The sequence below is a fragment of the Phyllobates terribilis genome, unplaced genomic scaffold (assembly GCF_046119375.1).
Source record: "Phyllobates terribilis strain yellow unplaced genomic scaffold, ASM4611937v1 Scaffold_5__5_contigs__length_657084704, whole genome shotgun sequence".
NCBI classification, from domain to species: Eukaryota; Metazoa; Chordata; class Amphibia; order Anura; family Dendrobatidae; genus Phyllobates; species Phyllobates terribilis.
Window position 1 is genome coordinate 103259435 of NW_027362765.1, and position 26823 is coordinate 103286257.

The 26823-nt window shown below is 46.1% G+C and overlaps 1 protein-coding gene across 2 annotated transcripts in view; it reads right to left on the minus strand.

Moving 5' to 3' along the window:
• The window catches only part of EYA2 (EYA transcriptional coactivator and phosphatase 2), a 169000-nt gene that overhangs the window by 63232 nt on the left and 78945 nt on the right, over positions 1-26823 (minus strand). For both annotated transcript variants that reach the window (XM_073682688.1, XM_073682689.1), the window contains exons 3-4: positions 6212-6260; positions 2987-3129 (exon numbers count right to left, since the gene is read on the minus strand). In XM_073682688.1, coding sequence (XP_073538789.1) covers positions 2987-3129; positions 6212-6260 — 192 coding nt within the window. The remainder of the gene's footprint in view (positions 1-2986; positions 3130-6211; positions 6261-26823) is intronic.

Here is a 26823-nt window from a genome sequence, read left to right on the forward strand (position 1 = left end):
TATGGCTCTGGGAACAAGGGGAGCAAAAAACTAAAATGCAAAAACGACAAAACCCAAGGTTGCGAAAGGGTTAATAGCCAGGGAAGGGGTCATGGATTCTGGCCCCCTCCGAGGCTAATAATATCAGCTCTCAACCGCCCCAGAAAAAGCACATCCATAAGATGCGTCAAATCTGGCGCTTAGCCTCCGCTCTTAACACTTGCCCCATGGTGCGGTGGCAAGTGAGGATAGTAGGGTTGGGGATCATGTCAGCCTTGTATTGGCAGCTGACATAAAGCCCAGGTTAGTAATGGAGGGCATCTATAAGATGCGTCTATAAGACGCCCCATTACTAACCCCGTAGTAAAGTTTTTGAAATAAAGACACGGCCAGAATAAAGTCTTTTATTTTAAATAAAATTCCACATGATTTGAATCATTTATTTAGAAATAAAAAAACACTTTTATACTCACCTAACGCCCATTCCGCTGAAGCCATTGACACCTATAAAAAAACAAAACTAAAAAACAACCATATCCCTCACCTGTCCGCTGTGATGACAATCCAGTGTCTTATGAAGATCTGGGTCACTTTTATAGCATTCACACCAGTCACTGATGTGACTGCTCTAAAGGACAGCACTCTATACACTGACAGCAGTGTAATCACTCCTGTCAGTGTATAGCACTGAGCAAGCGGGAGTGAGGTCACCGGAGTTCAATCAGCTGATGATCAGCTGATAAACTCCGGTGACCTCACTTACAGTGAAAATTCTCATGCAGCACAGATGCCGTAAGTGAGTTCACCAGAGCTCTCAGCTGATCATCAGCTGATTGAACTCCAGTGACCTCACTCTCGGCAGCTTAGTGCTATACACTGCCGGGAGCGATCGAGCTCCCGTCAGTGTATAGAGTGCTGCCGGGTGATCGGATCGCCGTGGGACACTCGTGATGATTGCGGTATGTGAGTATAAAGTGTTTTTTATTTTAATATAAATTTATTTTACCTTTTTTTTTACACTACGCACAGACGCCAGCTGAGGAGACTACTTCTTTCCTCAGTGGTGCCTGCTCCCACTGTTATCAGCGGGAGCAGCCGTAGGATTATGGGAGAAGTAGTCTCCCGCGGGCAATTCTTTGTGCTTTTTTACCGCGCTTTTGACTCATTGACTTGAACTGAGTCAGTCAAATACGCAGCAAAAATCCGCAGAAAATCCGCAAATACTGTATATTTAAACATGCGTTTTTGCTGCGGATTTGACTGACTCAATTGAAGTCAATAACGCACAAAGAATTGACATGCTGTAGATTTAAACGCAATGTCAATCCTGACAGGAAAATTCCTGATCATGTGCACAGCACTTCAGGATTGTCATTGCATTAGCTGGCACAAGGATTCCCTAGCGTTATTGGCCCATTTCCACACGGAAAAAACGCTGTGAAAACATACCAAAAATGCACAGTGTGCACATAGCCTAAGGGCCGATTATTGCATTTGCAACTTTTTTTGTTTCATTTTTGGTGTTTTTCTTTTTTTATTAGCAGCAAATTCTTATTTAAATTTGTGGTTTTCTCAAAGTCTATTTTTTTAAAGTTTCCGCCTTTTATGTTTGGCATTGTGCTAGTGGTTTGGGGTCTTCAGATATTCATCAATTCGGCTTCTCATGCAGATTTGTAGAATCCTTTCACCTTTCGTTTCACGATGACTTGAATTTCTAGTTTCTTTCTATTTCATGGAATGTAACATTTCTTTTTTAAAAAGTCGCTAAATTTTGCGGGGAATGTAGTTCAGTCCTCTTCCTGTAATGATTTTTATATACTCCTACATTTTTTGCCACAAATTTTGCGACATTTTAGCGGAACATGTGGCTTTTATGCACTTAAAAGTCATGTTAAAGATGAAAGAAGAGAATCTTTGATTTTGGAGCAAAATTCTTCAACCCACGCAGGTTGGGACTGGCCCATAGGAGAACAGGAGAATACTCCGGTGGGCCACCACCCTCTTATATGAGCAGTACTTGACACAATATACTTGAATCACTATGTACAGACAAAGGCAGCATCTTATTCATGTAACAATCTACCCAGTTCAATGTTATAGAAATTTGTGGTTGAGGATAATGTCACATTTACAGGTAGCTGAAAAGTGGGGCCCTGGAGTTGGTTACGGGTGGGCCCTTGGCATCCCAGTCCGACACTGGCCACATGCGCCATTATGAAAAATTTGATGGTAACTAAGACAAAAGAGAAAAGTCACTTAAAAAAAAAACAATGCAATTTGGGTTTTCACTTTTTGTAAAGAATAGTAATCGGAACAATAGGAAATAAAATGACTATGGGAAAAATTACACTCGCAGAGAAGAATAATGGGGTCTGAAAATCGGCTTCTCACGCAGATTTGTAGAATCCTTTCTTCTTTCGTTTCACGATGACCTGAATTTCTAGTTTCTTTCTGTTTCATGGAATGTAACATTTCTGTTTGTGGCTTAAGTCGTGGCAATGACTATGCCGTCAGACACCGTGCAGAAACTTTTGCCCCCATTTCTCCCCATGTTCCTACCCCTTTAGTGAAGATTGACACTGGAAATCACAGGATGTTAAATCTCACACACATCTATACACAGTCTCAGGAATGAGGTCTTGTCATTTCTGCCAGGAATTGAAGCAGCGTTCATCTTTGGCAGACGTCTCCGTTCGGATACCAAGCATTGTTGCTGGTCAGTGAAATTTTGGCCTCCATTCCCTGACCCGTTTCTTTAACCGCATCGTAGCTAGAGGTTGGAGCCGGGCAGGAAGCCATTTGTGGTGTGTCAGAGGGATACAGTTAATGGCTTCATGTTGATACCAGCCATTCCCCCCATTACTAAACACCAAACCACAGAATCTGCAGATGAACCGGCTCCCCCCTCTACGCAGTCAGCATTGTAACGTGCAAGGGTTTCAGTATTTCTTCCTTTATATCAGAGAGACACAAAATGATGGCAGACTTCACATGGTGCGTGACTTACTGTAAGATGGGATGCCGTAAGCCTGTCCGGGGGGAGGGTACGTAGAGTATGCCGCTGCTTGCTGAATGCCTGCGCTGTACTGGGTCTGTCCATAGGCAGCCATCGCTGGGATGGATGGAGGGGAAACTATATGGGGGTAATGCCTGTAAAGGGAACACAAAAATTATGACTTTATACAGCATGCTAAACTTCAGCAGATAAAGAGTAACTAAACTTTTATTTTTCTAAGAATAATTCTGTCCAGCAAGCAAAGTTATAAAACTTTACAAAATACTTTATTAGAGGATTTGCCTTTGTGTCACCCTACCTGGATGCCACAAGTGTAATAAAGCTGTGTCTGAGAGTAAGGGGGAGGTTCTCTGGTCAGGGGAACATTAGCATGCAATGCCTCCTGTCTCAGGCCAGTAGGGGGAGCAGGCTGCCCCTATAAAAGCTGGTACTGGGGACAGGGTTATAGAGAACTGGAAAGCCTGTCTCAGCACTGAGACGTGTCCCAGAGTGGAGCAGGGACAGAAAGTTGATTGCACCTAAGAGGAAGTGTGGCGGTAGGAGAGAGCCACCAGCCAGAGACAAGAGGCGAGGAGAGCCTGTCTTGGCAGATAAAGACTTACTTTACCAGACTTTGGTGTCTGAGGCGGGAAGGATTCTACATCCCCCAGCAGAGAACCAGTCCGCAAGGGACTATACATTCCTTGGCCTAAGAAGCCTGGAGGCCCTGCCACAACCGAAGGGACCAGTAAAGCCATACAAGGCTGGGAGCAGAAAGGAACCCACGTCGCAGGCCATACAGGCGAGAAAGCACGGAAAGCTCGGAAACGTGGGCTGTTACCCTATCAGGAGGAGATAGCCAGAAGGAGCGCAGAAAGCACGGTAGGCCTACACCCTCACCCTGACCAGGGCCAATTTCCCCATTGCTCTCAGACATCCAGGTCCCTTCCTAGCTGGGACTGTTTGTGGGTCAGTTTACCTGTTCAAGTAAAGACCCTGGACTACAACCTGTTGTCTGTGTGCTCCTTGCTCCTCCAGCACTATCATCACTGGGACTCTCACTACCATCACTCCCACCATCCACTATACTGCCCAGGGGCCGCACTCTTCCCGTGGGGAGTCACACTACCCTAGCTGCACACCTCATCAGCCCTAGCGGTCTGCAAGCAGCGGCGGTTCCTAATAACCGCAAATCCACGGGTGGCGTAGTCGGACATAATTAATAACACATAACGGACTACCATTGGCCTGACCACCCTGAGCCATGGAACCGGGTTGCCACTACTACTCCCATCGCTCCCTATTGCCCGGATCCGAGTGCCCCACGGCCCAGGGGGCGAGTCACCTTCATTCCTGTAAAAAAAAATTACATGTAAGTGGCTTCCAAACCCCGGCTTTTATCCAGTCTATTTGCCTGCATTTAGTTCCATTTATATCAGAAAGTACTCATTTGGAGTACAGATGATGGCAGTGATGGGTCAGCACTTGTCACCTCTGAGCGTTGTGCTGACCCATCACTGCCATCATCTCTACTCCAAGTGAGTACGTTCTGATATCAATGGAGCTAAAGGTAGGCAAACAGACTGGGATGAAAATGGGCTTAAAAGCCACTTACATGCGTTTTTTTACAGAAATGAAAATAAATACCCTAATAAATTAGCAAAGTTTCAAAACTTTCCCTGCTGGACAAAATTATAAAAAAAAAAAAAAAAAAAATGTAGTTATTCTTTAATGTATTCTTGGTCATTCACCATAGAGACAACTACACACATTTTGCCGAGGAGTGGACGGTGCTGGTCACTGTCCTGAATCAGGATATTCAGACTTTCAACCATGAGTATAAGGGTGCAGTCAGACTGCCGTATTACTTGTGCGAGGATCCATTTCAATCCTCAGACTGGCCGGCGGCTCTCCTTAACTGAGCGTGACAGCTGCATAGAAATACATGCTATGATGCTCAGATCAGGAGAGCCGCCGGCCAGTCCGAGCATTGCGATGTGATGCTTGCGTGAGTAATACGGCAGTCTGACTGCACCATAAGAACTATATACTGACAAGGACTAAGGGTATGTGCACACCAAATCTTTTAGACGCCGATGCACTCACTGAGTTATTTAAACAGCAGACGCTTCAGGAAAATGGCAGTGTTTTTTGCGTCATTGTGATCGTTTTTGCTTTGGCCTTTTTTCCTCCTTTACTTGTATGCATAAAATAGTGAGCGGCTTCCAAGCAGAATCGGTCTAAAGAATTGACTGGTGACTTCATTTAGTCACTTTGCATTTTTACAAAGCTGAAGCTGTTATAAGAAGCTTAAAAGTCTGAACATATAATAATAATAATTTTTATTTTTATAGCACCAACATATTCCGCAGCACTTTACAATTTTAAACATATGACCAGCGAGTCATTTTAACGTTTATCGCATGCTTTTTCAGGCGTGTGATGGAGCTGACCCGCTTTAAAAAGGCGTATCATTACAAGGCATTTTGTTCCTGCAATAAAACGAAATGTGGCAAAACTAAGGGTACGTTCCCACGATGAGTTTTTGGTGAGTTTTTTACGCTGCGTATTTTAGAAAAAAATGCAAGTAACCTATTTTACTTAATAGGTGCAGAAAATCTGAAACATCAAAAACTCACCAAAAGCTCCTTGTGGGAACGTAGCCTAACCGAAAAGACTTAAATAGCTCAGATATTATGGCTTTCTCCAATAGCCTGATTAGCAGGAGAGAAAATGGATTATTTAACCATGTTACATGGGCACAGAAACCATTGGTAATGGGAACTGTGTCCAGTACAGTGGTCACCTGAACATCACCCCTCAAATCCGCCAAAAATTAGATGATGGACAGCCTGCGCAGATTTCTAGATAAGTACTTTGAATTAAATTTTACTTATAGGATTGCAGCAGGAACAATCAGCTACAGATAGAAATGCTACAATTTTGTGGTTCACAGGATAGAAATAGTGGCCATAAAAAAGTTGAATCAACGTTATTTCCATAGGAGACGAATGTCTCCTTCTTTACCCCCAGCTAATTATCTATTACCCCAATAATTAATTTGTACTAAATTGGGACTTCAGGTCAGCGGTGAAGTTACCGCCATCACAAAGATGACCCGACTGCTCCTTCTCTGCTGAGAACATGCAAAGATCTCCACTCCAGTCACTACACAATCAGCACAGAAAAGTCCATCTCCTTTGCAGAGCTCCACATATCTTGCAGCACTCAGCTTACCTTGGGTAATTCAGTTCAGGTGCAAATTGTTGGGATTCTTTGCTGTTGCCTTAAAGAAAGAAATAAGAAATGTTTATCACCTCGGCCTGAACCCAGCGCTGGATTCTGTACTGACACCGGAGGGACTATATACAAATGTGCAATCTACACGCTGAATATAGAACAAAATGTACATGTACACCCCCCGTGTCATTACTCATTCTAGTACTGTGGATACTCCCAGTCATCAGAACTCACCACTTACTGGAGAAGAGGTAAAGATAGATCAGTACTTCACAAGCCGCCCAATAAGTAGCCAGAAGCAGATTTATTTTAAAGGGAATAAGTCAGTAATCTCAATCCGCCTAAGCCGTCTATATGGGCATGTGGGTCATAGAAAGCTGAATAAATTGATACCTTGATATCTGCTATCTGATGTTTAATTCCAGAGAAATCCAGATTTTTCTTATTATGTAAATAAGCTGTTAAAATCTATGGGCCGGACATAGATCTCCATGATAATCTGTCTCCAGAGCTTATTTTAATTGAAACAGAGCTTCACCAATGTGAGACATGTAATGACTGACAGTCTGTTTTCCTGATCTCACACTGGTAACACCTCCTTTCATATAAAATAAGCTCTGGAGACAGATTCTCAGGGAGATCTAAGTTGCACCCATAGATCTTAACAGCTCGTTTACGTATTAAGAAAAACGTGGATTTCTCTGGAATAAAACGTCGGATTGCAGATATCAAGGTATCATTCTATTCAGCTTCCTATGACCCACATGCCTATAGATGGCTCAGGAGGGTGGATCCCACTGACAGATTCTCTTTAAAGGGTTGCTCTCAGAAATACAGCTTCAATACTAAGTGTCTATTCTCTGGGGGTCCCACCACTTGAACCCCAATGAAAATAAGGGACCTATATCCCCCTTTGGAATAAAGCAATGGTCAAGCATGAGCAGTGCCACTCTTTTCAAGATCTATGGAAGTGCATTGAGGTGAAGGGTACATTGCTGGAAAAGGAAGAAAAAAAAAAAAAAACTCTTTAAATCTCTTAGTTTGCGAGTGTGAACGAGCTGCGTGTGTCCGGAGCATAAGTGCGAACGAAAGTAAGGGTGTGACTTGTTTTTCAGTGACTTTGGATTCAGGGAGTTTGGAAGGGAGGACTTAGGACTGAATTGCTGACTGTATTTCATTCTTTCTTTACTTTACTTTTTACTTAGTTAATCCACCTGACCTACTTAGCTGATTCCCCCATCCATACTTGATACTTAACTGATCCCCCGCCGATATCTAATTGATACACTTGCACATCCCTAATTGATCCCCGTCCATACACCTATATATAAATAATTGTGTTTTGTACTTGTATATATATACTGACTGTATCCCCATATTTAGAATGACGTTCATGTTGGCCGGAGCCGTGCAGTGTACATCTTGCGCAATGTATGCATTCCGTGAGCAACCGCTCGAGGATCCATACTGCTGCGAGAGATGTGAGCATATCGTGCACTTGGAAGCCCAAATTCTGGATCTAAGTGCTCAGATAGCGGTACTGAGGAGCATCGACAACATGGAACGGAGTTTGCTGCTCACCGAGCAGACACTCAATGGGTCAATACTGGGGGTGGAGCATAGAGGGGAAGTGCAGGCTGAACAGGCAGGGAGCTGGATAACAGTTAGGAGGGATAGAGGGAAGAAGTATAGGAAGGCTGGTTCAGAACCGGCATTATTGGAGCACGACAGATCCTCTGACCGCCGGGGGAGTGTATGCTCCAGTAATGAGGGGGAGCGGGGAAGTGTAGGGCAGGCAAGACAGGTTCTGGTAGTGGGTGACTCTATTATTAGGGGGACAGACAGGGCAATCTGTCACAAAGATCGGGATCGCCGAACGGTGTGCTGCCTCCCTGGCGCTCGAGTCCGGCACATCGCGGATCGGGTTGACAGGTTACTGGGTGGGGCTGGCGAAGACCCAGCGGTCATGGTCCACATCGGCACCAATGACAAAGTGAGTGGTAGATGGAGGGTCCTTAAAAATGATTTCAGGGACCTAGGTAGGAAGCTTAGGGCAAGGACCTCCAAGGTAGTTTTCTCAGAAATACTACCAATCCCGCGAGCCACACAGGAGCGCCAATGGGAAGTTAGGGAGGTGAATAAGTGGCTAAAGAGTTGGTGCAAGGCAGAAGGGTTTGGGTTCATGGAGAACTGGGCCGACTTCGCGGTCGGCTACAGGCTCTACCGTAGGGACGGGCTGCACCTCAATGGGGAGGGTGCAGCGGTGCTGGGGAAGAAGATGGCTAATAGGTTGGAGGAGTTTTTAAACTAGAGACGGGGGGGGGGGGAAACCAAGGAAATAGGTGGGATGTGAGGCAAGCAAGGGGGAAGGGGAGAAGTGAATATAATGAGGGTGGAGAGGGGGGTAGGGATAGTACAGTTAGATCGTTAGAGAAGAATAGGATGCTAAATAACCCCAAAGTTTTATCTTGCATGCTGACCAACACAAGAAGCCTGACCAATAAGGCGGATGAGCTGCAGGCGCTTATATCGGAGGAGAGGTATGACATCGTAGGTATAACAGAGACTTGGCTAGACGATAGCTACGACTGGGCGGTAAATTTATTAGATTATAGTTTATTTAGAAGGGACCGGAAACAGGGGAAAGGCGGAGGAGTCTGCTTATATGTAAAATCATGTCTAAAACCCAGACTAAGGGAAGATATAGGAGAGGGAGAAGAGGGGGTCGAGTCCATGTGGGTAGAGATAGAGGGAACTAAAAATAATAATAAAATATTACTGGGGGTCTGCTATAAGCCACCCAATATAACAGAGGAGAATGAGAATCTGCTATTAGGACAAATAGACAAAGTAGCAAAACATAATGAAGTGATTGTAATGGGGGATTTCAACTACCCGAATATTGACTGGGAAACAGAAACCTGTAGATCTCAGAAAGGTAAAAGGTTCTTGACAAATATTAAGGATAATTATCTCTCCCAACTAGTGCAGGAACCAACGAGAGGGAAGGCCGTGTTGGACTTAATATTGACTAATAGGCCTGATAGAATAACTGAGGTACAGATAGGGGGGCACCTAGGTAATAGCGACCATAATATTATCGACTTCAAAATGCCCTTCAGTAGGGTTATCAATAAGGGAACAACAAAAACATTAAACTTTAGGAGGGCGAAGTTTGATCAGCTGAAAGAAAGCCTTCAACTTATAGACTGGGACAAAGTTCTTAATCAAAGGAATACGAATAGTAAATGGGAAACCTTCAAAAGAATTCTGAATACTCAGTGAAAGAGATATATACCGTATGGGAATAAAAGGGCCAGAAATAAGAGGAAACCAATATGGTTGAACAAGAACGTAAAAGGGGCGTTAAATAGCAAAAAAGAGGCATTCAAGAGATTAAAACAGGAAAACAGTAAGGAGGCACTAATGTGTTACAAGGAAAAAACGAGAACCTGTAAAAAACAAATAAAAATAGCGAAGGAGGAAACAGAGAGACGTATTGCTAGGGAAAGTAGATCAAATCCCAAACTGTTCTTTACGTATATAAATAGTAAAAGGATTAAATCGGATAATATTGGACCGATAAAAAGTGAGGAAGGCAAAATCATAGAGAAAGATGAGGATAAAGCTAATCTATTAAATCATTTTTTTTCGACAACTTTCACAAAGGAAATCGAACTAACAGGAGAAATGAGAAGTGACAAGCTTAATCCTCCACTAAGTATGACTAATCTAACCCAAGCTGGGGTACAGAAACGCCTCAGTAACATTAAAATAAACAAATCACCAGGACCTGATGGCATACACCCACGGGTACTAAGGGAACTAAGTAATGTGATAGACAGACCGTTATATCTTATATTTAAGGACTCTGTTGAGACTGGGTCTGTGCCACTTGATTGGCGACAGGCGAATGTAGTGCCAATATTCAAAAAGGGAGCGAAAAGTGATGCCGGAAACTATCGGCCGGTGAGTCTGACGTCCGTTGTGGGCAAAATTTTTGAAAGCTTCATTAAAGAGGCAATTACGGAGCATCTTGATGCTAATAATCTTTTAATCCCGAACCAACATGGATTCATGAGGAATCGCTCCTGCCAAACAAACCTGATTGACTTCTACGAGGAGGTTAGCTCTCGAGTAGATCAGGGGGAACCAGTGGATGTCGTGTATCTCGACTTCTCAAAAGCGTTCGATAGCGTGCCACATAATAGGTTGGTATACAAAATGAGAATGATGGGGCTGGGGGAAAATGTCTGCAAGTGGGTAGCTAACTGGCTAAAGGATAGAAGGCAGAGGGTGGTTATAAATGGAATATACTCAGATTGGGTAAGTGTCACTAGTGGGGTACCACAGGGGTCTGTACTAGGCCCAATGTTATTTAATATCTTTATTAACGACATAGTCAACGGGATAAATAGTAAAATATCAATATTTGCAGATGACACAAAGTTATGTAAAACAATTAATACAAAAGAGGACAGTGCAGACCTACAGAGGGATTTGGATAAGCTGGGTAGGTGGAGCATTAAATGGCAAATGAGGTTTAACGAGGAGAAATGTAAGGTCATACATATGGGAAGGAAAAATGGAAGTCACCAGTACTCACTGAATGGGAAATCATTGGGGAATTCAGAGATGGAGAAGGACTTGGGCATCTTGATTGATAGCAAACTAAATTGGAGTGCCCAAAGTCAGGCCGCTGCTGTAAGGGCAAACAGGGTAATGGGATGTATCAGAAGAGGTATAGCTGCAAAGGATGAGAACATTGTTCTTCCACTGTACAAAGCACTGGTCAGACCACACTTGGAATACTGTGCTCAGTTATGGGCCCCAATATATAGGAAGGATATAAACGAGCTTGAAAAGGTACAAAGGAGGGCAACAAAATTAATAAAGGGAATGGAGGGACTGCAATACCCAGAGAGGTTGGCAAAACTAGGACTATTCAGCTTGGAAAAGAGAAGGTTGAGGGGGGACATAATAAATGTGTACAAATATGTTAGGGGACAGTATAGAGATCTTGCCCGAGATTTGTTCAAAAGGAGGGATATTACGGTAACAAGAGGGCACTCACTAAGACTGGAAGAGAAAAGGTTTCAGCACCAGCATAGGAAGGGGTTCTTTACGGTAAGAGCAGTGAGAATATGGAATTCACTGAGTGAGGAGACGGTAATGTCGGATTCACTACACCAGTTCAAGCGGGGACTGGATGCATTTCTAGATACCAGGCAGATTTCAGCGTATACTTAAAAATAAAATAAAATAGTAGGTTGATACAGGGATTTATTCTGACTGCTGGTTTCAGAGTCGGGAGGGAATTTTTCCTCAGGTGAAGATTGGCTAAATCATTTGGGGTTTTTGCCCTCCTCTGGATCAACTTTAGCAATTACAGAACTAACAGGTCGAACTTGATGGACGCAAGTCTTTATTCGGCTTTACAAACTATGTTACTATATGTTACTATGGGACTGGAAGATGTAGCGGAGCGCTGTACTTGGCTATCTAGGTTATTTCAATAGACTTTGAATGGAGGGCCACTAGGCATGTGCAAAACGTCAATCCCGTTCTCCTGATCGGAGGGACGTCCAGTGATCAAACAGTCCTCTCTGGAGTGCTGAATGCCATATTAATCTGACATTAATAACCCGTCCGACCGCACATTAGCTACAACTGAATGATCTGTAGTAGATTGTTCAGTGCACATAAGCTGCCAATATGCTCAGCAGCACAGGTCCTGTTTACACAGCAAGATGCTCTGCCGGGATAGATGATCTTTTATGCGGCACATAAGATCATTTCACCCGACAAACAGGCGTCAGGTGACCGGCAGCCTGTTTAGACTGCAAAATTACTGTGAACGAGTGTAACGGGTCCGGGAGGCGGAACCTCTGAGCTATTATACAAGGGGGCGGCCCTTGTAAGGGAGCGGGTGGCAGTCTCTGGGAGAACGGACAGGGAGTTACGGCAAGTGATCAGGGCAGTCTCTGGGTAAGGGGTAGGTACGACCTGTGATGGCAGAGCCTCCGGGTAGGCTAGCAGGCAGATGGTAGATGTGTGCTCCCAGGTGAGCAAGCGAGAGTCTCTGGAATAGCAGGTGGTCACGGCACGTGACGGCGGAACCTCCGGGCTGGCAGGCAGATAGGTAACGGAGAAGCGCTCCCAGGTGAGCGGGCAAGAGTCTCTGGAATAGCTGGTGGTCACCGCACGTGACAACGGGACCTCCGGGCTGGCAAGTAGGCAGGTAACGGAGATGCGCTCCCAGGTGAGCGGGCAAGAGTCTCTGAGATAGCTGGTGGTCACAGCACGTGACAACGGAGCCTCCGGGCTGGCAAGCAGGCAGATAACGGAGAAGCGCTCCCAGGTGAGCGGGCAAGCTGGTCCATAGACAGACTGACCGGAGTAGTAAGGCAGACCGTCGGACCTCAGGCAAGCAGGCAGGTAGCTGATATGCGCTCCCAGGTGAGCGGGCAGGCTGGTCCTTTAGACAGACTGACAGGAGTAGTAAGGCAGACCGTCGGACCTCAGACTGGCAGACAGGTAACAAGAATTCAGGCAGGAATCAGGCAGGTAACTAGCAGGAAACTGGCAGGAAACTGGCAGGAAACTGGCAGGTAACTGGCAACGGGACCTGAGGGCTGAAGCACAGGTGAGACACAGGTGCAAACAACATTGCTCGGGCACCTCCATCTTGGAGGAGGTGCCTTATATATGATGAAGTCCTCCGGCCATTGGCCGGGGACTCCTTAGGACGGCGCGCGCGGTCCCTTTAAGAGGAGGGGAGCGCGCGCGCGCGCGCCCTAAGCACAGGGGCCGGGAAGGAGCGCGCGCTGAGAGCAGAGCGGGAGGAGGACGCCGGGAAGGAGCGCGCGCTGACAGCAGAGCAGGAGGAGGACGCCGGGACGGAGCGCGCGCTGACAGCAGAGCGGGGAGAGGACGCCGGGCACGGAGCAGAGCGGCGCTACAACGAGCTTTACTAGGATAATTGTGGAGTGTAAATGGACCTTAAGGCTGTGTACTCATGGTGTCTTGTAGACACCGGCGTATCTGCTTCGTTTTTGCTACAGGAAGAAGCTTCAGGCGGTTTTCCTGAAACATTTTTCTTTTTTTTGTGGCAACTTTGCTGACGGCTTTTTTTTATTTCATATATGACACAGTGTCAGATTCCAAGTGGAAGCCACCAGAACAATAGAGTTTCAAAACTGGAAGCGATTATAAAAAGTTACAAAAAATGGAAAATGTGCACAGCAAGTTGTTTTTACATAGCTGTGCATTTGTTCATTACTTTTGGCACTCTTTTTGATGCTTTTTCAGGCAGGATCCAGGCAGAATCAGCCTAAAAAAGGTGTTGTGTGCACCTATCCTAAGACCTTAGTCACATGGCAGTATTTGGTCATCTGTATCTGTGTGATACACTAAATACTCAATAATGGAAAATAAGGCGGATCTGATAATCTGGAGCCTACCTGAATGTGTAAAACTATCTCTGGAAGATGATTTCTTTTCTTTATCCGGAAACAAAAAAATATATATATTAAACTTTGCCTCAACACGAGGAGAGAAAAATCTGTTTAATTGCTTCTTGCGTTTACAGAGGACGTCTGCCAAGAAAAGTGCAGAATTCCAACTAATTGAGGCTGAGGGTTGGATGAGAATCACACGTAACCTCTGCTGATAGAGGCACCGCCAGGGTCATCAGAGAACTACTAGAAAACTACTAGAAACTGGTATGTGACGGCCAGGGTGTAATTAACATTTGCCATTCACATAATCTAGAGTCATCTTCATATCGAGCTGCTAAAATGTCTGTACAGTTAGCTGCTAATTCATGGTGAAAACCAACATAGCTGCAGTGTATGCCAACTTTATTTCAGGAGTTCAAAAACCACGCTGCTTGAAGACTCCCCTCTTTTTGGGTGGTTTTGGAGGACTTTTTCTTTTCCTGAAGCGGTTGGGGGTATGTGAACAAGACATCTTTTTCAGGCGTATTCGTGAAACCACTGCAAAAGATGAACATGGTGCACAGCAATGTAGAGATGACATTGCTGTGCACATGTTCAGTCTTTTGTTACTTCGGAAACCCTGAAGTGGTTTAAAGAAGCAGCAAGTACGTTCCCCCGGTGGCTTCCACTAGGAAACCGCTCTCTAGTGATAGTTTAAATAATAGAAAAAAGACAATGGACATAAAAATTATGTCAAAACGGTGGTAAAGTTTGTTCAGGAAACGGACTGCCAGCTTTTTCCTGCAGCAGCTTCACCTAGGAAGACATTGTCGGGTACGTTGGCAGAACAAAGACGTTGTGTGCACATACTCTTAAAAAGTTTGTTTTCGAAAGTGTCCTTTGCAGCTTTTTGATTGGACAGTACCTAATTTGGAGAGGTTTCCTTCAGGATCTGACTTGCACTTTCTTTTTTACCCCAGAAGTTTTTCAAAACTCAGTAAAAGAAAAAAAAATCTCAAAAAAACTTCTCATATGAACAGCGTGAATTTTCCATATAAATGGGCTATGTGCACGCAACGTCTTAAATCCGACGGTGAAGAGGCTGGACATTTCTTCACAAAGCTACTTCAAGGAAATGCTGGCGGCTTCATTGCCCACATGTTTTGCTTTTATTATAAGGCGCTTAGTTTGGAAGCTGTCCTAAGAATGACTATGCCACTTCTTTTAACGGCTCCAGGGCTTCCAAAAGTACCAAAATACTGGACATGCGCACAGCAATGCTGTTTTGACATTGTTGTGCATTATGTTCATTTTTTGTGGCACTTTTTCAGGTGGATTCTGGACAGAATCTTCCTGAAAAAGACGATTTGTACACATAGCCATGAATTGGAAGTTTTCCATGGGTTTTTAAAGTAGTTTTTGAGGAGGATTTTGACATGTCTCCAAATCTCCTGAAAAAATATCTATGTGAATATATGTAACACAGGTACTTTAGATGCAGTGACACAGAAACACAGAGCAGTCAGTACAGGGTTAATAAACAAGGGGGATTTACTGTAACAGGGTCAATCTCCGCGCAGGGAGTAACAGGGAGTAGCAGGGAGTAACAGGGAAATATGGGGACAACAAGGAAGTAGCAGGTAATATGCTATAACTGACAATCCACAGTTGGGCTAGATGTAGCAGAGTCGACACAGTTGTAATCGGCAATTTTTTCACTTAGCTGACTCTTGCTCCTCACAAGGCAGTTGCCGGCTGGTGCCGGTGTTGCTTTCTACTGGCTTCCCCGCCTAAACAATGCTCCGTCTTCTGGCAGCAGCGGGCGGTCTCTGGTTTGACCCGCTGAGCCCATAGTCCATAACAGTGCACCTCATTTGCTCGGCTCCAGGGATCCTGCGTCTCTTCTCCCTCTAGTCGGGCTTGACTCCCACTGTCCACTACCGCTTTTCCCGCACAAAAACTCATTTTCCACCCTCTTCCTAGACACAAGCTCAGCTCCCCAGTCACCTGACTCCTCAGCTCTCTCTCTGGACACGCCCCCAGCTTCCCGGTCACCTGACTCCTGTCTCGCAGTCTGTCTTCCCCATGCAACAAGAGGCATGGCCCCGGCAGTTCCCGATCCCTTGTTCTGAAAGTACTTACACCCCAGTCTTCCCCTTTACACTTCCGCTCTCCTTTAACTCGCCATTCCACGGGCGAGAGTTCCTTCACCAAACGTTCACATTCTTGGACTTCCTGGACGATACGTTGCCATATAAATTGATCTTGTTCGTAACGGTGAGGAGGCACTCCTGCTGTTGTCCGTTCTGACAGGCGTAACTCAGTTTGACCAATGGGGGGGTGCAGGGTCACTTGGATTCCCAATCTCCGCCTGCCCGGTGGCTTCAACTGATGGTGTTCCCTCGCCGCCTGCACTGGGGACTGCAGGTAATCAAGTGCTGGGGCTCGGAGGTAGAATCAACAATTCTTCTTCATCCACATCGTGGCTTGGGGCAACTGTGACAGGACCCTCTCTAGAAGCAGGAGATTCTTCTTCATCCTCGTCATCTTTAGACAGATAGGGCCACAGCATACTACGATGAACCACTCTGGTAGGGGCTTCTTCAGCCCCCTCGGGTTGAACTTCATACACAGGTCCTTCAGCGCCAAACCTGCTCTTCACTCGGTGCAGGGTCCGTTCCCACCGCCTACTCAATTTGCCCCAGGGCCGCCTGTCTCGAACCAACACCCACTCCCCGGGCCTCAGAGCTGTCCCTCGAAGAGGCAATGTCTCATGATGTTTGAGCTCCCGAAACTTTTGTTGTACCAACCATCGGAGGGTCTGCAGTTGATGCCGGTGTTCTCGGACTCAGGAAGACATCCCCGTCCGTGGGTAGTCCTCCTCGGGCTCCAGCCCTAACTCGGTAACCTCTCGCCCCTTTCACCCGAACAGTAAGGTATAAGGAGTGAACCCTGTCGTACTATTCACTCGGTTGTTGTAGACCCACACCAGCTCGGCTACAAACTCAGGCCATCGCACCTTCCGATCTTCCTCCAACGTGCGGAGCATTTGGATCAGTGTCTGATTAAAGCGTTCACAGGCCCCATTTCCTTGAGGGTGATAAGGAGTAGTCTGTGACTTCTCAATCCTGTACAACCTGTGCAGCTCTTCCATCAGCCGGCCCTGGAAGCAGGCGCCTTGATCGGAATGGATCCTCTTTGGGCAGCCATACATCCGAACGAAGTCTCGGCAGATGGCCTGCGCAGCTGATTCTGCGGTCTGATCTCTGGTCGGGGTCACCAACGCAAACTTTGTGAAGTGGTCTGTCATTACCAGGCAATGTTCATACCCGAGATGCGCTGGTCCAACAGTCAAATAATTGATCATCAACACCTCCAAGGGGGCAGAAGTCACAATGGTTTGTATGAGGACCCGCTGCTCAGGGGGCTTAGCCAGCTCACAGCTTCGACATCTTCGACAAGTGTCTTCTATTGTTGCTCGCAGTCGAGGGTGATACACCAGCCTCTGCACCACTGAAATGTCTTCTCTGGTCTGAAGTGAGCCCCTCGTTCATGAGCCTCCTTAGCCACTACTCTGACCAACTTCTCTGGGATCACCACTTGCCAGGTGGTCCCGAACTCTCGCAGTAGCTGTACCCATCGGTACAGCAGTCCGTCTCACAAACACAGTCTCTCCCATTGTCCCAGCATTTTCAGCGCTCCCGGGGACAGGGTTCTCCTCTCCTCTCAACTGGGAACCTGCCTCAAAGCCACCCATTGACATAATTGAGCAACTTCTCTGTCAGTCTGTTGAAGTCGGACCCAGTCATCTCTTGGCCACCCTAGCACTTGTTCTTCCGACGTCTCTCCGATCTGTCCCTGCGCCGTGAACAGCGGTCCCACGAAACTTCGGAAGCTAGGGATCTCATCTGCCTCCAAATCTTCATCGCGGTCATGATCAGGCTGTTCATATGTTACTCGGCGTGAGTATTCCCTGCCTTAGGCCGGTAGGTGATTTTATACCGGTACCTGGCCATGCGGGCCACCCACCACTGCTCCAGGGCCCCCAACTTCGCATTCTCCAGGTGAGTCAACGGGTTGTTATAATTTCTCACCAGTACTTCGGACCCGGACAAATACTCTGCAAACTTCTCGGTCATTGCCCAAACCAAAGCCAGCAACTCTAATTTGAAAGAGCTATAATCATCTGGGTTCCTCTTGGAGTCGTGAAGGGAGCGACTGGCGTACGCAATCACGCGCTCTTTCTCCTCCTGTACTTGGGATAACATGGCTCCCAGACCATGTAGGCTCTCATCAGTGTGGAGTATGAATGGTTGGGAGAAATCCACATAGGCAAGTATTGGGGCCTCGGTCAGGGCCATTTTTAGGGCACGGAAGGCCTTTTCCTGAATGCTTTCCCACCGAATCGCCCGATTCTTGGAGCCCGCCGGCACTCCCTTAAGTAGCTCCAGCAATGGGTTGGCTATGCGGGTAAAGTTCTTCAAGAATCTTCGGTAGTACCCGGCAAGTCCCAGGAAGGCCCGAAACGTGCTTCACTGTCTTCGGAGTAGGCCACTCCTGTACGGCGGCCACCTTTTCCTGGGTGGGCCTGACTCCTTCACCAGACACAGTATGACCGAGATATTCGATCTGTTTTCGGAACAGGTGGCACTTCTGGGGCTTCACCTTTAGACCATGACTCTATAGGCGGCTCAGTACTTGCTCCAGTCGCTGGAGGTGCTCCTCGAAGGTGGCGGCATAGACAATTATGTCGTCAAGATAAATCAGTGTCTCCTCGAAGTTCAAATCGGCCAGGCACCTCTCCATCAGACGCTGGAACGTCCCCGGGGCATTAGTCAGGCCGAAGGGCATCCGATTGAACTCGAACAGTCCCATGGGTAATATGAACGCCGTCTTCGCACGGTCATGTTCGGCCACGGGCACCTGCCAGTACCCGCTGGCCAGATCCAAGGAGGAGAAGTATCTTGCCTTCCCTAAGGCCGACAGAGACTCTTCGATTCGGTGTAGTGGGTAAGAGTCTCGTACTGTACAGGCATTCAGTCGTCTATAGTCCACACAGAACCGCAGGGTCCCATCTTTCTTCCGGACCAGGACAATCAGGGCTGCCCACGAACTCGGACTCTCCCGTATCACACCATTTTGTAACATATGGGCTACCTCCTTAACCTCTTTATACATCTGGGGAGGTATCTGCCGGTATCTCTCCCGCACTGGGGCAGTGCTCCCCGTGGGAATCTCGTGGGTAATGGCTACGATGCAACCAAAATCATCCTTATCCAGAGGAAAGACTTCCTGGTACCGCTCCAGTACCTCCTCAACCTGCTGCACATGTCGAGGTGAAAGACCCATAAATTCAGCCCGCATTCGTTCTAGGATTCTTCGTCCACCCTTCGCACCAGCACGGTGGGATTCCGCCGACACGGTGACCCCCAGACTCAAGGGGTCTCCTCATACAGCGGACAGCTGTACCACATCAGGTCGCACCAACTTCTCTGGCTTTCCCAGAATCTGGGCTATTTCCGCCCTAGGAGGAAGTGTGAGATCACCTTCGCCCAGCTTAATGCACCGCACTATAACATTACCACCCTGGACGGTGGCCAGTGTCCGAGCCACCAAGAGTCCGGGGGTACTTTGTCCATCGATGTTGGTTCTATCTGTACTTCGACCCCCTCAAGAGGTGTGCAGGCCCGTGTGGGTAACGTGAGTACAGTGTGTCTTGGCGGTAAGGTGAGCGCCGTAGCTGCTGGTACTATTACTTTCCCCAGGACCTTCCCTTCACTCGACGTCTCCTGAGCCTGGGCGGCTCGGATTAATTGTTGAAAAAACCTCCTTTGGGGGGTTCGTGGGTCCCACCGGTCTAGAGGAATCTCCTTCGGCTCACTAATCAGAATTTGCCCGATCTCTTTCAGCACATTCATTCCGAGGGTCACCGGGGGTCCACTTCCGGTTCCCCCTGCGACCAAGACGACCCCTTTTTTTCCCACATCTTTTCCACACACTCAGATCTTCATCCACACCACCCCTGCGACCGGGATGGGTAATTGATTAGCTTCCGTAAGTCAAATTACTAGTACCCATTCAGGCCGCGCTATCTCTGGAAATCGCTGTTGAAAGTAGGCTTCTGTCATCGTAGTCACCTGGGATCCCGTGTCAATCAGGCAGTGAACAGCCCGACCGCTCATTTCGGCCCAGACAGTCGGGCTGGTGGAAACTAGGTCCTTGGGACTTCCTCTTTTTCATTCCCCTTCCATAGGCTCCGGGCTGTGTCCCCCAAACACGGAGTCCGTTAGTTTAACAGCTGCCGCGACAGGGGCCGCCCTCGTCTAGCACAGCCCCTGGCGTAATGTCCTGCGCCTCCACACTTCCAGCAGGTCGTGTCTCTGTCTGTGTAGGGCTGCCTCACTTCTCTACGGAACTCTCCTGCAGGGCGGAGCCTGAATTCAATTCTTTCCCTAACTGGGGCAATCGATCTGGGTATCTCTGGTGTCGGTGCAGGGGTCTTCTTGAGCCTGGACCATTCACCCCACATCTCCTGTATCTCCTTTCGCATCTATCGAGCCCATTCCGGGTCAGCTGCAGGCGGGGTGGGTACCTCGTTACTCCGGACCATCCCTGCCAGGGCCGTCACCCCCATCTCCTGCTCTCTCACACGTGCCTCTGCCCCCACTTCTAGAAAAGTCATACGTGGGTTAGCGCGCAGGCGCTCCTGCAAGGCCTGCTTCAGCTACACATCCCTGAGGCCTGCCACAAATTGGTCCCTTAAGATTACGTCAGGGGGCCCATTCCCAAATTCCCCATGTCGTCTTTTCTAGTGATATAGGCATGCACCCTCTGTAATGTATTAACATATTGCGTCACAGCCTCCCCCTTCTGCTGCACTTGGTGAAACAGCCATATCCTGAGCTCTCCTACATTGGTGGGATCCCCATGCATCTCCTTCAATATCCGCACCACTTTTTCTACAGTATCCCGGTTATGGGGAGGGCGGTACATCACGGATTGTCGGGCCTCGCCGTCCAGGGCCAGTAAGGCTATTTCGGCTTGCATAGCTGGGATCATCGGATGCATACGTAACATACTCCTAACTCTCTCAACCCAGTCCCACAGCATCATATTTTCCCCAGTGAACTTTGGGAGATTGCTGAGCATGGCCCCCAGCGGCAAGCTAGATCTAGGGGCTCCCAGGATGGACTTATCTGCAGTGTCTGTGTCTAAAGACTGCATCCTGCCGACTACGCCAAATGTAACACAGGTACTTTAGATGCAGTGACACAGAAACACAGAGCAGCCAGTACAGGGTTAATAAACAAGGGGGATTTACTGTAACAGGGTCAATCTCCAAGCAGGGAGTAACAGGGAAATATGAGGACAACAAGGAAGTAGCAGGTAATATGCTATAACTGACAATCCACAGTTGGGCTAGATGTAGCAGAGTCGACACGGTTGTAATCGGCAGTTTTTTCACTTAGCTGACTCTTGCTCCTCACAAGGCAGTTGCCGGCTGGTGCTGGTGTTGCTTTCTTCTGGCTTCCCCGCCTAAACAGTGCTCTGTCTTCTGGCAGCAGCGGGCAGTCTCTGGTTTGACCAGCTGAGCCCCTAGTCCATAACAGTGCACCTCACTTGCTCGGCTCCAGGGATCCTGCGTCTCTTCTCCCTCTAGTCGGGCTTGACTCCCACTGTTCACTGCCTCTTTTCCCGTGCAAAAACTCCTTTTCCACCCTCTTCCTAGACACGAGCTCAGCTCCCCAGTCACCTGACTCCTCAGCTCTCTCTCTGGACACGCCCCCAGCTTCCCGGTCACCTGACTCCTGTCTCGCAGTTTGTCTTCCCCTGTAACAAGAGGCATGGCCCCGGCAGTTCCGGATCCCTTGTTTTGAAAGTACTTACACCCCGGTCTTCCCCTTTACATATACACTACCGTTGGGGTCATTTAGAAATTTCATTATTTTTGAAAAAAACACATTTTTCAATGAAGCTAACATTAAATGAGTCAGAAATACACTCTATACATTGTTAATGTGGTAAATCACTATTCTAGCTGCAAACGTCTTGTTTTTATTGCAATATCTAAATAGGTGTATAGAGGCCCATTTCCAACAACCACCATTCCAGTGTTTTAATGGTACATTGTGTTTTCTAACAGTGTAAGAAGGCTAATAAATGTTTAGAAAACCCTTGCACAAGTATGTTAGCCCAGTTGAAAACGGTTTGTCTGATTTGAGAAGCTATAAAATTGACCTTGCTTTGAGCTAGTTGAGAATCTGAGGCATTACATTTGTTTGTTCTATGAAACTCTCAAAATGGCCAGAAAAAGAGAACTTTCATGTGAAACTCGACAGTCTATTCTTGTTCTTAGAAATGAAGGCTATTCCATGCGAGAACTTGCCAAGAAACTGAAGATTTCCTACAACGGTGTGTACTACTTCCTTTAGAGGAGAGCACAAGCAGGCTCTAACCAGAGTAGAAAGAGAAGTGGGAGGCCCCGCTGCTCAATTGAGCAACAAGACAAGTACATTAGAGTCTCTAGCTTGAGAAATCGACGCCTCACAGCTCCTCAACTGGCAGCTTCATTAAATAGTACACGCAAAATGCCAGTGTCAATGTCTACAGTGAAGAGGCGACTCCGGGATGCTGGCCTTCAGGGCAAAGTGGCAAAGAAAAAGCCATATCTGAGACTGGCTAATAAAAGGAAAAGATTAATATGGCCAAAAGAACACAGACATTGAACAGAGGAAGACTGGAAAAAAAAGTTTTATGGACAGACGAATCAAAGTTTGAGGTGTTTGGATCACACAGAACAACATTTGTGATATGCAGAACAACTGAAAAGAAGCTGGAAGAGTGCCTGACTCCATCTGTCAAGCATGGTGGAGGTAATGTGATGGTCTGGGGTTGCTTTGGTGCTGGTAAAGTGGGAGATTTGTACAAGGTAAATGGGATTTTGAATAAGGAAGGCTATCACTCCATTTTGCAACGCCATACCATACCCTGTGGACAGCGCTTGATTGGAGCCTATTTCATCCTACAACAGGACAATGACCCAAAGTACACCTCCAAATTATGCATGAACTATTTAGGGAAGAAGCAGGCAGCTGGTATTCTATCTGTAATGGAGTGGCCAGCGCAGTCACCAGATCTCAACCCCATTGCGCTGTTGTGGGAGCAGCTTGACCGTATGGTGCGCAAAAAGTGCCCATCAAGCCAATCCAACTTGTGGGAGGGGCTTCAGGAAGCATGGGGGGAAATTTCTCAAGATTACCTCAGCAAATTAACAGCTAGAATGCCAAAGGTCTGCAATGCTGTAATTGCTGCAAAGGGCGAGCATTCTATGACGAAGCAAAGTTTGAAGGAGAAAATTATTCTTTCTAATAAAAATCATTATTTCTAACATTGTCAATGTCTGGACTATATTTTCTATTCATTTTGCAACTCATTTGATAAATAAAAGTATGAGTTTTCATGGAAAAGACAAAATTGTCTGGGTGACCCCAAACTTTTGAACGGTAGTGGAGCTTTACAGAAGTTTGTGGCCAGTGTCTCCGTGTGTAAAGTGATTCCTACAAGTACTTGCCCTGTTAGACAGATCTGCCAGTCAGGACTCTGGAAAAGCTGAAATGGCGACCAATTGCAATTTCCCATGGAAGTATTCCCTAAAACAATGGGTTATTCCTGGAGACCAGGGGCGGACATATCCAGGGGCCCAGAGTAAAAGGGGAAATGTGCATTATAAGGAGCTATTGGGCTGCAAAGGCCCCATATATTGTTCTTGCCCAGGGGCCCTCTCCTGACTGTGTCCGCCAGTGGTGGAGACATTTCATAGCAGCTTAAATCAGGAATGCAGCATTATAAAAAGAAGGAACCAGCGATTTCAGAAAGGGCAGAAGAAGAAGCGAGTCGACCAGTTAGAAGACCAATAACAGCTGAATCTTCGCGCCTATGACCTCAGATGACCCAGCGTCCCTGCAGACTCTGGATGCATTTCACTCAGCTTTTGTGGGACAATATTTGCAGCAATAATCTGATTACTGTTCCATAACGGAGTCATGGCTTCACCAGACTTTCCAGCATAATGTCAAGGAACATAACGCCTGAGCGGCTGGACATAGATAACTAATCAGGGTGCAGATATGACGCACCCCATACACAAGAGATGAGCCAAATCCTAGAGTCCGTCCAACAATATGTCACTCCATGTATAATGAACTTTCTAATGGAAAGAGATCTTGAAAAGATCAAGCAATTGGAAAACACATACTTTGCTTGTTGTCAGGGAATAAGAACATTTTTATTCACAGTCATCACTAGTCCTAGTCCTGCTCAATGTATAGGATTAGAAAAAATAAATCAGCCAACAGTCCAGACTGTTTAGAGTTGTTTGAACTGGATACAATTGTAGCAAACACTCAGCTGAGAGAAGTTTTCCTCTACATATGTGCAAGTTGTCTCTTCAGACAATTTCCATATTTAATTTCCCAGAGGAGCATGCATGGCTTATAAGTCTCCTCACTCTGACATGCCATTCTTGGGTTGTCACTCTCCACAAGGAGAAATGTTACTCCTTTGACCTCCACCTACATGATGGAAATAAAAACTTTTTCATTCACTGACAGCAAGCTAAGAAGATCTTGAAAATGGTTTGAGACTGAGACACAAAGGGGAGGTAGGGTGCGAATTTACTGATATTTTATGCTGGAGTAAAAGGGGATCAAACTTCTTAGGTCTCATTCAGACATCCATTTTTCTCAACAAAAATGGACTGATTATTTTGATCAGACTTTGATCAGATTGTGGTCTGAGTGTCATCAGTTTTTGTCGTACATGTAGAAAAAAACAGTTTCTCCACCTTCTTACTGTTAGTTCATGAAAATTGGACCACACTAGGATGACATCTGACATTTTTTGACAGAACCATAGACTTGCATTGGCGATTTTGATCTGACCCTCAGATAAAAATTGAACATGTCACAGCGATTTTCCCTGGACTGCCCGGTCCATGAAAAATCATGGACATGTGAATGGCCCCATAGACTATCACAGGTACGAGTGCTAACCATGAAAACCACAAATAGCATTTGCTTGAAAAAACTAAGACGTCTGAATGAGGCCCAAATAGGAGCACTCTTTTTTCTGTCCATTGGAACTGAAATCTACGCCCGCTATAAGTTTAGATACACAATTCTGCTACAATTTACTCTGAGTTTTGATGTGAATTATAGTTAATCTGGCTCAGTTGGCCCTTTCCAATCTGACTGAGCCACTCTCACTTTTGGAAATGTGCAGAGAACAGCGTAAAATTGTAAAAAGTTGTCCGGTTTTTGCACAAAGCTGACATGCACTGAAATCTGCAACTATTTCCCTCCACAAAACTGATGGAAATAGTATAAACAATCTAACCTAAAGTCTAATATCCACAGCGCGGCACACAATTTTCCTTGGTTATTGGTATTCTTTCATTTCTTACCAATCTGTTCATGGCTATGCATCTATTTATACAGAGAGTATACATACAAACCTAAAAAACACCATAAATATCATACCTACACAAATCAGTGTCCATATAACTTCTGCATTGTGCATTGTTTGCTGTGTGGGCTATTAAGGCTCGTACACAAAACTGTAAAAATCGGAAGTGTGCTATCTGTCGTTTTGATGGGTAGCATGCGTCTCTATGTTATTCTATGGGCACACTGCACACGTCCGATCTTTTCATCAGACCGACTCGGTCCGAGGAAAAAATAGCAGCATGTACGAGTTGCCTCCGATAATCGGAACGCAAAAGGCCATTCACGTCTATGGGTCCATTGAAAATATCGGATCGCACTCGGATGACATCCGATTTTCACGCGCACACTGAATGGAGAAGGAGGAGAAGGCTTTTTGTTTTTAATTCTCAATATCTGAAAAAATCGGATCATACTCTGATCACACTCTGATCACAGTGTGATTAGCATAATTGGATCGATTTTCTCGGAAGAGAGACAAATGGTGGTGTAACACTAGCCTTAACACCATCATGGATGCATATGTTTAAAGTGGTTGTCCACCTTTCGGGATGTGTTTTTTTACTAAAATGCTGCATGTATTTTGTGTTTCATTAACATTTTTTGCACTATTTGCTTTTTGTAGCCTCCATGTTGCACTGTCTATTGCTGGCTGCAGAATGAGTTAACTGAGAACCTGCCAGTCAGACCGCTATGATGGCCTGACAGGGAGTTTTGATGCAGCTGATTGGCAGGGTGGCAGGTGTCGCACCTCCATTGATCATATGTTGACGGCCTATGCTAAGTTTAGGGTCACACGACCATTTTTCTGTCATCCGAGAAAATTGGTCCTTTTATTTTAATCACACTGTGATCAAACTCTGAGCAGAATTTGATCGGAGTGTGATCCGATTTTCTCAGAGATGGAAAGGAAAAAAATCGCTGCATGGACGATTTGACTTTGATTATCGGATCACATTCGGCCATTCAAGTCTATGGGTCCGTGGAAAATATTTTTATTGACTGACTGAATGGAGAAGGGGGAGAAACATTTGTTTTTTTTTCTCTACCGTCTCCATTCATCAGTTCATAAAAATGTTTTCCATGAACCCATAGACTTGAATGGCCGAATGTGATCCGATAATCGAAGTCAAATCGTCCATGCAGCGATTTTTTTCCTTGGACTACTCGGTCCAAGGATAAAATTGGACATGTGCACGGTCTCATTGAATAACATGGGGGCAAAGTGCTATCTGTCAAAACGAGCCCTAAGGATAGGTCATCAATAAAAATGTAGTTGACAACCCCTTAAAAGTTGAATGTGGGGGGAAACCAAGAGCCAGTAAAAGCCAAACGGTGAAAAACGTTTAATGAAACCCAATTGTAAAAATGATTTGTAGCTCCATATACATGCATATAAGAAAAAAGAAAAAAAATGCCCCCAAAGGTGGACAACCCCTTTAACGTGCTGTAGCAGCTTAGATACATTCTCCTTTCCTTTTGCTATAAAATATTAGTTTGTGGCGGAGGTGAAGATACAGAATGGTCTGTTTCCAGACCAAGATGAGCAGAATTAGGGTTCCCCACCTCAGTGCATAAAAATGCAGATGGGCGCAGAAGGAAAAAGGATATATGGTGTAAAATAAATCTGTGACTATCATCAGTGCTGCACCTGTGGATGTGATCTACA